The sequence below is a fragment of the Solanum stenotomum genome, chromosome 9 (genome assembly GCF_019186545.1).
Source record: "Solanum stenotomum isolate F172 chromosome 9, ASM1918654v1, whole genome shotgun sequence".
Lineage (NCBI taxonomy): Eukaryota > Viridiplantae > Streptophyta > Magnoliopsida > Solanales > Solanaceae > Solanum > Solanum stenotomum.
In genome coordinates this window covers 53,918,471-53,931,869 of record NC_064290.1, presented here as the reverse complement: position 1 = coordinate 53,931,869, position 13,399 = coordinate 53,918,471, and the positions used below count along the sequence as shown (strand labels likewise).

General features: G+C 31.7%; 1 protein-coding gene across 1 annotated transcript; it reads right to left on the bottom strand.

Annotated features, from left to right (window-relative positions):
* Positions 1–926: 926 nt before the first annotated feature.
* On the bottom strand, positions 927–7,034 carry LOC125876829 (uncharacterized). The gene is made up of 7 exons (XM_049558086.1): positions 6,656–7,034; positions 6,394–6,435; positions 3,713–3,795; positions 3,487–3,588; positions 2,651–2,865; positions 1,486–1,580; positions 927–1,400 (listed from the first exon to the last, which is right to left on the bottom strand). Exons 1-7 carry the CDS (start codon positions 6,795–6,797, stop codon positions 1,147–1,149), a joined length of 933 nt encoding a protein of 310 aa, XP_049414043.1. The 5' UTR covers positions 6,798–7,034; the 3' UTR covers positions 927–1,146.
* Positions 7,035–13,399: the final 6,365 nt, after the last annotated feature.

The following is a 13,399-nucleotide window of genomic DNA, read 5'->3' as shown; positions in this document are numbered from 1 at the left end:
ATCAAAAAGTATTTTGAACAAACAATACCATTGTAAATATAAAATAAATTGAAATTATGTTTTTCAAAAAATATTTATTGTCATACCAAAGTCCTTTACATGACAATTACTTGGAATTTAGAAATATTAAAATTTGATAGAAAGCAAATTGAATCACTAAGCAATGAAAGAAAATTCCAGCTGTAAGAGCTTTACTTAAACAAGAAATAATTTGAGTATTTAATGACCTAGATTTGGACTGCCTACTTGTATTTGACTAAACAAAACTTTTACTATAGTACATTAAAATTAAATGCAAGTGTGTTTAATTCCTAAAACATACATATATAACAAGAAGGAAATGAAATTATATACACTTACAATGACACAAAATGGTATATACCATTAATGGAATTTATTTTGGAATTAGATATGCAGTACTTTCACTGTTTCAAATTATCTGTCGTGTTTCTTTTTTACACGCTTCTAAAAAAACATTAATATTAATTAGGAGGCAGTTTTGACTATTCCAACTACATGTTTTAGAGGAGTTGAGTGTGAGCCAACACTCATGCTTTGACAAGGACCCACAACTCGCTAAGGGACCACCAACTGCCCGAATCACTATAGTAAACCCTCTCTTTACGAATATTTCGTCAAATACCTTCTACCTCGCACCAACACAAGTACCAGGTCACCTGAATNAAATAGAGAATTGGGTTGGAGTTGGTTGTCTGAAAAAATAGAGAACTCTATATTTGGAGAGTAAAATAGAGGATTGGGTTGGAGATGCCCTAAGGGACCACCAACCGCCCGAATCACTATAGTAAACTCTCTCTTTACGAATATTTCGTCAAATACCTTCTACCTCGCACCAACACAAGTACTAGGTCACCTGAATAAACTACACAAAGAATTCAAACTGAAAACAAGAACATGGTTCAGTATTGTAACCAACAAAACCACTCATTTTCCATTTGTTAAACTTATAAAGTAAGATTACAAATAAATCTTTCAACTTATCTCAGTGAACTGAAAAAAAAAACAAGATCTTTAAACATCTTTGAACAATGTAGGAGCCATATACCAGCAACTAAAGAAAAAAAAAATCAATCAATAAATAACAATGCACAAGAGCGAAATGGCGAAAAGTTCAAGAAGTATAGGTTAGCTTCCGTTTTCAGGGGGAGCTTCGATTAGCCTCACTGATCGAGGAAGCATGAACTCTGCGTATACAGGATAATGAGAAGAAGGATAAAAGCCATCAATGTTGTCGCTTACCACCTCACACGAGACAGGTATCAGAGATCTGCCTCTGAAAAGGATCCAGTCAACATGTAGATCCTGAGTTTGGCGATCCCAGCACAAGCAAAGTGCTCGGAATATTAACTTGAAGAACTCGAGTGGACCCTGCTTGGTACCTGATATAATCAAACAATGATTTTCTTAGGTGTGTCACGTATCGGTAAGTTAATATAGCAATGAAATTTTGGAGGATATTACAACCTTTGAATCCATGATACGTGCGTATAAGGGATACATTTTTTCTCACACGAGCATTTGGCCAAACATCTCTCATATCACCGACAACTCCGTGCTCTCTGAGAAATAGAACATGTCAGCTATATCCACATATTTCTCCTTAATCTTCTATACTATGGTTCAATCCAAGCATTTTAGCTCATATATAGAACCAAGCATGGTATCATTTCGCTTCACACTTCTGCAGTAACCAACGGTGGCAGAGCCAGGATTTTTACTAACGGGGCTCAAAATATGAAAAGTAAACACACGAAGAAGCCACAAGGGGATTCAACATCTACTATATATACATAAAAAAAGTTTTAACCATGTATAAACAATGTAATTTTCAAACCTGGCTGCGCTCCTGGTAATCACTGACAGGCATGCAATCTAGGCGACGACAAAAATTTAAATCATAATTTACTATAGCTCGCGCTACTAGTTTAGTTATTTCATTTATCTTGTAACAATCCATGTTCATAGAAAGCAAAAGTTGCCATTGCTCAAATGAGACAGAAAGAGGTTGTTTCCAATAGATGCTCGGCTCAAGGAAAAGCAAATGAAAGCAGTTCGGAAAAAGAAATAACAGAAGTGAATAAGTCTTGGCAGAGGTAAAAACAACATTGATCTATAATGTCTCCCAAATTTATTCACACAGCACAGTATGACAAGGCTTTGAAATCTATACGACGCAGAATAGTAACGAATATTGTCAAGTCCTGGACTAATGTGTCCACTGGGGTTAATGTTCTAATACTACAAACACAGTAGTTAATGATTTCCTAAACTGGATTATGTCTGAATAGCAATCATTTTCAAACTGCAGTTTGTAATCGATATATTCCAAATGTTATATTGGAAGAGACAACAATTAGTTATTTGCATATTCAATATGATAGATTAACTTGGCCTAGCAAAAAAAGCCTACGAGTTCGCCAGTTGTCAAATTACAACTTAAGGCAATAATTCTCTTGTTTGAGTAATTAAAATCAGGCAAAATTCTGTGGTCTGACAAGAAAACTAGCAAGTTAAGTAGTGTCATTGCAAGGTCAAGTTTGCGAATAACTGAATATAGTAAGCAAGGTACTATAATAGTAAGATTGCAGAAGTGATACAATAGAAAATAAAATGCCAGCGGCATTATTACCTAGATCTCCCAAGAAGAAAACGACCTGTAGTGGATTCCTTTTGGGTATTAAATCCTCCACAGTACACGACGGATAAGCTAGGGGGCAAGGATGCAATATGCTGCCAAGTGAGCAAAGCACCTCGCCTGCGAGCACGGGGACTGAACTCATCCATGGTTGTATTAACAACCTGAAATGAAAAACCTGGCGGCTCAGCGCCTTTCAGCTGGAATGTGTAGAGTCTTTGTTAAGGGAGCAAAGCATTCAATAACCCATGCAGTAAGGGGTCATTTGGTTGCCGATTAAAGTTATGCAGGTATTAGTTATTCAATAATCCATGAATATTTTTTACCTTTTTCCCAGAGTTAAATTCTAAAAGTCATATTTGGCCATAAAATTTTGGAAAATCTGGAATTCAATTTCAATACCAAAAAGCTATTTTCACTTTTTTCACTCCAAATCACTCGGAAAAATTTCAAAACAATTCCAATTTGTATTCATGACCAAACACAATCCGGGAATCTCAGTAGCTCAGTTGGTTGGCTACATGAACTTTCACATTGCTGGTGATGGTTCGATTCCCCATCATGTAATCCCTCCCCCATTCCCCTTCCCCTTTGTAATACTTTTTTTTAAAAAAAAAAAAAACTCCAATTTCCAAATACCATTTTTCACTTTGAAAACAAAAACGACTTTTTTCAAATTTCACAGTTTTCATGGCACAAAGCAACTAATAACATGGTAATAGCTCTTCTACTTTTGGATAGTTCCCTTCCTAACCAGCAACCAAACGACTCCTAAAAGAACAAAGATGAAGGTGAAATGACAGTTAAAATTAAATAGATCAAAAGGATATTGCCCATGTTGCGGTGCACGGTACTGTAGAACCCCAAGACATACTTCCAGGCACCGAAGGTGATTCAGACAACCAAAATGTTCCCCCTTCTAAAAGCTCGACCTTCAATCAAAACCAGATGAACTAAGAGATAGCTTGTAAAAAATAATTTTGTTTAATTCTCTCTAAGCCAGATGCTGAAGTTATATTACAAAAGAAAACATGGTTCTTTAGGGGGAAGAAAGACCTTTTCCTTATCGTAAAATATGGTACAGTGCTGATCAGAAGTGTCTTCAGCTCCTTTCCTGGATATTCCAAACTGTTCATAACCTAGTTGGTAAAAATAAAACGATACATATAACGATCAGCCATTAGCTCCTTCAACATCAAGAATACTAACACAAAAACATACCCGGTGTAATCCCATGAGCGTACGCAGACCTTACCCCTACCATGGGAGGTAGAGAGGCGGTTTCTGATGGGCCCTCGGCTCAATGATCAAGAATACTTACACTCCAAATGAAAAAGGGAAATCATAAATGTTGTCCTATAATACTTATCAATAAAATAAAATTAATAACTGAAATACATCCTTGTAATTCTTAAGACACATGAGGAACTCCTTAGACTGAATATGAACAATGTATTGTAAAATGCATCATCTTATTTTCCATGAATAAAGTAAACTTGGTAAAATTACATATTCTATTCAGCAATCAAAAAAAGAAGGAAGAAGGTATTCAAAAGTCTATTTTTGATGACCAAGGAATCTGTTGTTTCAACTTCGAAAGTCGAGGATAATGTACTCATCCCTTTACCCTTCTCCACTTAAATACTAGACAACCATGTTTCAAGCTCATAATGTGTGTCTACTACATCCCACTGTACTACCATTACTGTTAACAAAATCTTTAAAGTTACTCTAGTTGCTAAGGTTAATATCTATCATACACAACAATCATTTGGGGAGGACATGATGATAAGAACAGGTGATAGAGGCAGATAGTTCATCTATCCCACGTGAATAGAATGAACACAAACATCTCTTAGGAGAAAATTATGTATAGCTTTTAACATTTGTTTGCCTATTACCTTTATTGTTTTTGCCTCAATTTGCATCATAACATGTAGAACCATTTTGATTCAACCCCTTTTCTCTTCCTACATTTTTCCTTATGCTTTCTAAGTCATAGACATGCTAGTTCCTACAAGTCCAGAAATAGGATATGTACAACACTAATGCCTATTTTTCATTACATATACTACACCAGCCTCTCTTTGAAGTGCTGCCTATAATGCCTATTTACTCTATCTCTAATTTGAGGCTTGACTCCGAACAATTCATCCAATAAATTGAAATTTTAACATTAGTGGATCTGGTTCCTCCAAAGCAATCAAAATATAAAGAATTTAGATGCCTCTTTAAGCTCCACAAGAGGTAACCTTCTATCTGGTGGACCAAACACTAAAACATAGGCATTGTTTGGGCATCGAGTTGAGCAAGCCAAGCCAAATTGAATTAGAGACAGAGCTCATTACAATACTATGTCAAGCTGAGTCCAACCGAACTTGCTATAATAAGAAGTAGAGCTGAACTAAGCTATAATATATTCAAGCTCGACTGGGTTGGAGACAACTCTTCAATATTTGTTTTACGAAAATCAAGTTGAGGTTATACTGTTGTAAGGTCTAAGTTTAGTGGGACTGGGATGGTTATCTGAAAAACTAGTTTACCAGGATATAGGGTGAGTATATAGCACTCTGCAGTTCATCCCTTTGTTACTCTTTTCTGGAAAACCATCTTCAAGAAATAATACAACAATCCTCAGAAGAAGATGAAAGTAAAAGTCAAAGGTATCTCCTATCCTGAAACAGCTTCTATAAACTGTAATTGTTCTCTTTACCAACTCCATAGCCCATCCCCCGTGTCTTCTAATCGGAGATCTTTACATGGTAGTCCATCATCCACATTCCTTACACCACCTCATTGAACATTATGTCCCTCGTTTAATGTATATGCTGCTTAATGCATTTTATGACAGTCAAACCTACAAGAATTGTATGATACTTATTTGAGTTGCCAATTGTGCTTGCTTACCAACCTACTTAATGTTTACAATGTTGCTCGGACTCCTCAAATACGTTGCAGGGTCCGCGTCGGATGTTCCAAAAGTTGTGCATTGTCTCGAGGAACCGACATGTGTGCAGCAACATTTTTGGTGAGTCTAAACAACATATATATTTCTTGAAGGCTGAACTTCTAATTATATACAATAGAAGCTCCCTCTTGATTAAGAAATGCTCAATATCTTACTCTTCGTAGCATATTTGAACAATAACTAAACTCTGGTCCATAACTCCATATATGGAAATATGTTATAAAGTCATAAAGACGTCAACTACCTCTCTGGCAACCATTTTCTGGAATGTCGCACACAAAGAACAACCAGAAAAGTTGAAAACAAACATCTTCAATTTGACTTAGCTATACTGGCTGCTACATTACAACCTCCACCCAAATTCTCATAGCCAATTGATTCTGAGCACAAGCATGTGGGCACTTTGAAACAATTCTTCAGAAAAGCAAAATAAGCTCTTCTTCCCAGACAATGTGCAGAGATAATGAAGCTAGCTATAGTTCACAACTAACAACAATAGCACACCTAAACTATCACGTTTTCAGGAGTTTCATAGCTCAACTATCTATTATTCTCTTTACCTACCTAAACCATCACTCCCTTTGTATTAAAACACACCTCGATGCTGAGTTGGTCAAATGTTTGTTCCCAATCAACAACAACCCGTGTAGGCCAACTCAGCATCGAGGTGTGTTTTAATACGAAGGAAGTGATAATTCAGATATAAAACTCGCAAAAAGGTGAGTTTTGTTACCATTAACTCAAAATAAGATCAATCTAAAAGATTTACCTTGCAAACACTGCTGAATATAGTCCAACTGTGACTTCACACCTAAAAAGCAAACACAACCAAACATTGATTAGCAAATGGCTGCAGAAACAAAACACAAATCCATTTTCATAAAAAACTGCAAAAAGACACAAAACCCATAAAGCAAATAACAAATCAAAGCAACCCCAAATCCCCCATTTTAAAAAAAAACCACAGAAAATCCAATCAAGATCCACCTAAATACAGAAAAGCAACAAAAAAAATGAAACTTTATTCAAACCTTGTTGGGTACAGAGAATCATAGGAGAATAACTTGTAATAACACTTATACACAAATCTTTCCTCTTCTCCCATGAGTTTGGACTGTCCTCTAACTGATCTTCAAGAAGATTAAAAGTCATTACACTCAAAGAAACACTCATTTTCCCCAAAAAAAAATTAATCTTTTCTTAAGTATATTAAAAAAAAATTGAATCTTTTATTGTATAATCAAACACCCTTTATCTACATGGTCATGAATCAATCATCAAATACAAATTCAAGAACAGAACAACAAAGTTCAAGATTTTTATTATTTTATTATTTTCTGAAAGTTGTAAACTTTTGAAATGTGTAAGAAATGGAGTTTTATTCAATTTTAGCTAAAGAGAGCAGCAGACAGAATCAATCAAAGACGTGTCTGAAACCCAGAAGAAAACAGTGGCCATTTTCAACTTTCGCACGTGCCAAGTCACACGTGTGAAAATGGGTCAACAACAGTTGGATTAATGTTTTTCTTTTCCTATTTTTTGTAAGAAAAAAATTTATCCAAGTTAACCAACGAAATGAATGTGGAAAGTAAAGCACGAATAATACAAAAGCAAAAAATTTATTTGTTCTATTATAACCTCAGAATTTGATAGTCACCTGTGTAAGCCACCTAATACACAAAGTATGGAAATAAAAGATAATTATAAGAGTCTCAATGTCTTTATTTCTCGTATAGAACAAAGCATAAGATAAGGAACATGAGAGTCCTTCGGGATGACAAACGGCTACATCTCCGAAATAGGAGAAGAAGAAGGGAAATCACACAATATTGGGTTTGAAACCTACACAAGTATAGAAACAAGGTGTGAGTACCAATCAACACGGTACTCAACAAGTAACCAAATAAACAAGGCAAAACTAACTAGAAAATGAGTGCTCCTTTCATCCCAACCGTAGTTCCTCAAACTACAACATGCATAGAAATCAGCCCTACCTAACAATTTCAGAATACACTGTTCACAAGGCTTAACAACCACAATTCAATGGTCACAGTTCCATAACTAACACGTATCAAGTATGTCAATCACAAGTAACAAGTAGATCAATCACAAGTAACATAATGCATCAAATCATAAGAGACAACTCTTGCCAGGACCATTTTTCTTCGGCACAATATTACTAGCCGAAACCATTTCCCTTTGGCACATTATTGCTAGCCAGAGCCATTTTCCTTCGACTTTATATCACATCACTAGTTGGAACCATTTTCCTTCGGCTTTATATCATGTCACTTATCGAAATCATTTCCGTTTAACATAACATCACATGTCTCATCACGATGCACAATAATATTAATATTAGCAAGTAAGCAATTTCACACCATAAAAAAGAGATAACAATTCAAGCGATTCAATTGAAAATAAAGTTCAAGATATAATTGATAATAATTGACAATTTTAATTTCAAATTCATAAAAGTAATACTTATTTTGAAATATTTTTTCGAATCAAAACAACAATTAAAATGAAACAGATAGAGTACAAATTATCGGTTACATGACATCTAAGGGTATCACAGAGGAGCAAAAATTCAAATTTTACCCCTTGTAGTATTAGATGCTTGTTATTTATATAATAATCAGATTAAAAAAATAATCCAAAAACGAAAAAACAAAAAATTGGATGCATTTAATTAAAAATTATATTCCATCTCTTTCATTGTTTAGGAAGATCCCAAGAAAAATTGATGTAATTGAGAATGATTATTGTTTTCATCATTATTCTTTCTTCACTATAAATATGATCATATTGTGCTACTATGTTTTCAACATATATCAAAAGTTTTTAATTAATGGATAAATCTAGAATTTTCTACTATTTTACATTTCTCCTAGTAATTTTCACTTTCTTTCTTCTTTCATCAAATAGTAAGTAATTTTTTTTATTTCTCCAATTAGTTACATTGCTACTTTATTGTTATTTTTCCCTTTGTTGGTTTTGTTTATTATCATCATTCAACCAACTTTTGGAATTGAATTAATTAAACTTAGAATTTATTTTTAAACATAATATTAGAACAAAATTTATTATCGATATTGGACCATTCATATTATACATGTTATTTTATACTTCAAATGTCCAAGTCTAAACACATGAAAAGGAACAAAATTTTAAAATCTAACAAATAATTATATATAGGTGTTGTTTATATCATGATATCTTTTTTGATTTATTTCAATAATCACATCAATGAAGAGGAAAGGAGAAAAAGAAGAAGAGAAAACGAATGTTATTGATCGAAAATTTCTTATACACAAAGTCATTATCAAACGAGCGAATTATGAAACTCACTATGTAATTCATACCTCTTGAGTTAACTTTTAAAATTGAATTACTTTCACTATCTTGTTAAGATTCTCATATACGGCAAATATTTTCACAAAAAGAAACAAACTTTAAAAAAGGGAACCTATACTATCAACTAGTTAGAACTACAATATGTGCTTCACCTATTTACCCAAGTTTTATACAACCAAACATATATTAGGAGAAATTAATATTAAGGGTGGCTCAATAGTATTTGATGACTTAAAAGTGAATATTACTAATTAGTCACACATATCTGTCTTACAATAGAGTCAAGCACTAAACAAGTATTTACTTGTTCTTTTTAGTATAAAGGATATTTATAGTTGAATTTATCATTTTATTAGTCGGCTGAGGAAAAGATAGCCCTACAAGGCTTGATATTATACCTCTTTTAAACGATTTCATTCTATTATTGTTTATGATTTAAAAAATAAATATGTACTCAACTGGATTTGTTAAACCATTTGGGAAGAATCGAACACATGCACTATAAGAAAAACTAGTAATTTCTTGCTAAATGATTCGTAGTCCATTATTGTGAAAATATTTCCCCATGGCACACCTAGAATATGGGGCCAAAAATTGTAGAGGAGCGGGTCTGACAATTGGCTGACTTACTGAATAGACAGACACTTTGATTTTGATTGTGCAATCTAAGTCACAATGAAGGACTATCGTCAATGCGGCTGGAGCTGCTAGATCCCACAATAGTAATTTTCAAACTGAATTCGACATCATGAAGTGTTTTCACACCATCGATCGACATCGACTCATCCCACTTTTTAAGAAAGAGATCGTTGATCCCAAATGATTCATTATCAATGACCCAACCTTTCTTTAAACCTTGTCAATGATCGAACTTAAAGATATGAACTGATCAGTGTCATTTGATGAGTAACTGAGAACAAATGAGAGGGATATGGAGAGAATGACGTAATGAAAGAGGAAGTCATTGCTAGTAATAATGACTTGTCACAATCCATTGGTTCATATAGAATTCATATCTCTTTTTAATTCATTATAAAATAAAATTATCAATTGATTTCTATTTTTTAGCTATAGAATTTATCCGTCGCATTTTTTTTTAATGTTTTTTTTACAAGAATCTCAATTTTTGGTTTATGCAGATATGTTAAGAGTTGAAGGTGGTGGTCTTTGTAAGATATGGAGTGGAAAATTCAAAGGGTGAGACATGTAGGTTAGAAGAAGGGGCTCTTCATGGAGAATGTGATTGGACTGGCATTAAAGGATTTGCTTGCATTTGTATAATTGGTTGCTAGTTAATTAATTGTGGTATTTAGCACCTAATAATTGTTCAGGCGGAACCAGAAATTCCATGATGGATGTTCTGCAATTTGTTCATGATAAATAAGTGAAAAAAAAAAGAGAGAATTGGGGATAGATTATGATTCCGATTCCAATCAAATATGAATAACAAGTGAATAAAAATGGGTTTTTTTCCTTATTGCAATCCTGCTTTGATAATATTTCTTTTTAATGAATTGAGAGTTTACTAAAAATAAATAAAATTTACGTACATCTTATTTTATTCAAACTTTCACTTATGGAAATACTCTAAATATGTCATTATTGTCATGGTAATGTTGTCATTTTAGTGACCATTAACTGGTTGATATTGCTTATAGAAGTATTGTGTATAATTTTAAATAAAAGTTATTTAAAAGCCATTAAATTTATAAATGTTTGTAAATTTAGACTATGCCTTAAATAGGGTTTTAAAATCAGTTATATGTGCACTTAAGCCCATTTCATATAATTAATTTGAGAAAATTGAATAATGTTTTGGTTTAAAAAAGACAAGTTTGGTTTGACTTTTAGGCAAAGTTCAAGATTATTTTTTGTTTTTTAAAAATACTATAAGACTATGATTACTTTCTGAACTATTTAGAGATATGTGAGATTTATTCGTTCTTAATTAAAGATTTTGAATTTGACTACTTAAAAATGAAATAAATCTTATTAAAAACATGTGAATTTAAATTTAATTGATCTCAATATGAATACGAGAAATATTATTGATAACAGTGTTAGAAACATATCACATCAATGTGAAAACTAGAGAGGGGAGATTTATAACTTGGAATAACAAAATTTGTTTTATTTGTCTACTATATGCTTAATTATACGATTTACAAATTTATATATCACACTCAATTGGGATGGAAACGTAACAAAACTCTATATTGTACTAAAACTACCCCAAATAGTATATACTATAAATTATCAGAAAATCATTAATTTTCTAGAAAACATTTTTCTAGTAGATGCTAATTATTGACTAAATGACATTTAAGTGAATTTAAGAGTACCAAAAATTTCAAATTTATCCCTTGGTGGATTAGATGCTTGTTAATATAATCAGACCAAAAAAAGAGAAAGGAAATTTGAATGCATTTAATTAAAAATTATATTCCATCATTGTTTTCGGATATCCCAAGAAAAATTGATGTAATTGAGAATAATTATTGTTTTCATTATTCTTCTCTTTTGCCTATAAATATGATCATATTATGCTATTAAATTTTTATCACATATGAAAATTAAACTACTACTACTACAATATCAAAAGTTTTTAATTAATGGATAACTCTAGAATTTTCTATTTTACATTTCTCCTAGTATTTTTCACCTTCTTTCTTCTTTCATCAAACAGTAAGTACATGTTTTTTTTTTTAATTCTTCCAATTAGTTACATTTCTACTTTATTGTTATTTTTCCTTTTGTTGTTCAATCAACTTTTAGAATTGAATTAAATGTAGAATCTATTTATAAACATGGTATTAAAACAAAATTCATTATTATTGATGTTGGACCACCTATATAACACATCCTCTTTTATGCTACAAATGTCCAATTCTAAACACGAGAAAAATGACTATTAAAATCTCAAATTGGTTAGATAGATATCATGATATATTTTAAAATTTATTTAATAATCACATCAATAGAGAGAAAAGGAAAAAAATTGGATGATATTGATCGGATTTATATATATAAACAAAGTCATCACCAAATGAGCTAGTTATGAAACTCACTCCAAAGTCCATATCTTTTGAATTAATTTCTGAGATTGAATTATTTTTACCGTTTTGTTTTTAGATTTTCAGATAAAACAAATATTTATTTATTTATTTTAAAAAAAGAGAAATTTAAAGAAAAAATAAAGAAGGAAAGGATAATATTAACTAGTTAGAACATGTGAAACTAATATTAGGGCGACTCAATAATATTAGTGACTTAAAGTTGAATATCAACAACAATCCAATACACTACAAGTAAAAAAAACATACTAATTTGTTGTTAAATAATTCATAACTAGTATGATTTTTTCTTATAATTCATTATTAAATAAGATTAGCAACTGATTTTTACTGTTTAGCTACAGAAATTGTCTATCGCAATTTTATGTGATTTTTTTTTTTTTTTTACAAAAACCTCAATTGGTTTATGCAGATATGGGAAGTGTTGAAGGTGGTCTTTGTACAAGATGGAGTGCAAAATTTAAAGGGCAATGTATAATTCCCTATAATTGTGATGAGACATGTAGATTAAAAGAAGGAGGTATTGAAGGAGATTGTGTTTGGACTGGATTTAAAAAAGGATATGTTTGCATTTGTACATTTGGTTGCTAATTAATTAAAATTGTGGTATTTTCATGTATAATAAAAGGAAGTTTGAAGTTGATGATATATCAATTTTCTTCTTGATATTTTTATATTATTTAAGTATTTTTATTTGTGATATTATCAAGAGTGTACATATTATTTTCATAAAGTGTACGTATACAAACTATGTGATGAATAAACAATACTTAATTTTCTCTACATTTTCTTTCTTCAGGTTAAGCTTTTATATATTTATTCATAAATCGCATTCGACGAATGCGATTTATTAAGCTTTTGAGTCAAATTAATAACTTCATCTCTTTCTTGTGAAAAAAAAAACTAAATTGAATAATGATGTTAATATGGAAACACAAACTAAAATCCTGTTAATAGAGAGCAAAATTATATTGAATTACAAATAAATTAGCGTGATATGAATATACAAAACTAAACACGTGTAAACCATTTATCTCAAAATTAGGGAAGATAAAGGAGTAAAAAGTTGAAACATATCACATCAATGTTGGGGGGGTGGGGTTGTTGTAGGTTGGAGTAACAAATTTTGTTTTATTTTTCTACTATTATATGCTTGGTTATACAATTTAGAAATTTTTATATCACACTCAATGAAGATATTATGGAAGCGTACCAAAACTCTATATTGTAGTAAAACTACAAAAAAAAAAAAAGGATAAAAAACTATTCAAAAAATTATGGATAAGGTACAAGTATTCTTTAGACAATGATTGAAATTTTAGAGACATATCTTAATTACCCTCC

Bases quoted from the DNA above. Each gene is read 5' to 3' on its own strand.
- LOC125876829 (XM_049558086.1), bottom strand. From the start codon at position 6,797: ATGAGTGTTTCTTTGAGTGTAATGACTTTTAATCTTCTTGAAGATCAG. The intron at 2,866-3,486 runs ATATCCTTTTGA...CAAAGACTCTAC, and splicing joins CGTGCACCGCAACATGGGCA to ACATTCCAGCTGAAAGGCGC. The intron at 1,581-2,650 runs GTAATAATGCCG...TCTATTTCTCAG, and splicing joins TTTCTTCTTGGGAGATCTAG to AGAGCACGGAGTTGTCGGTG.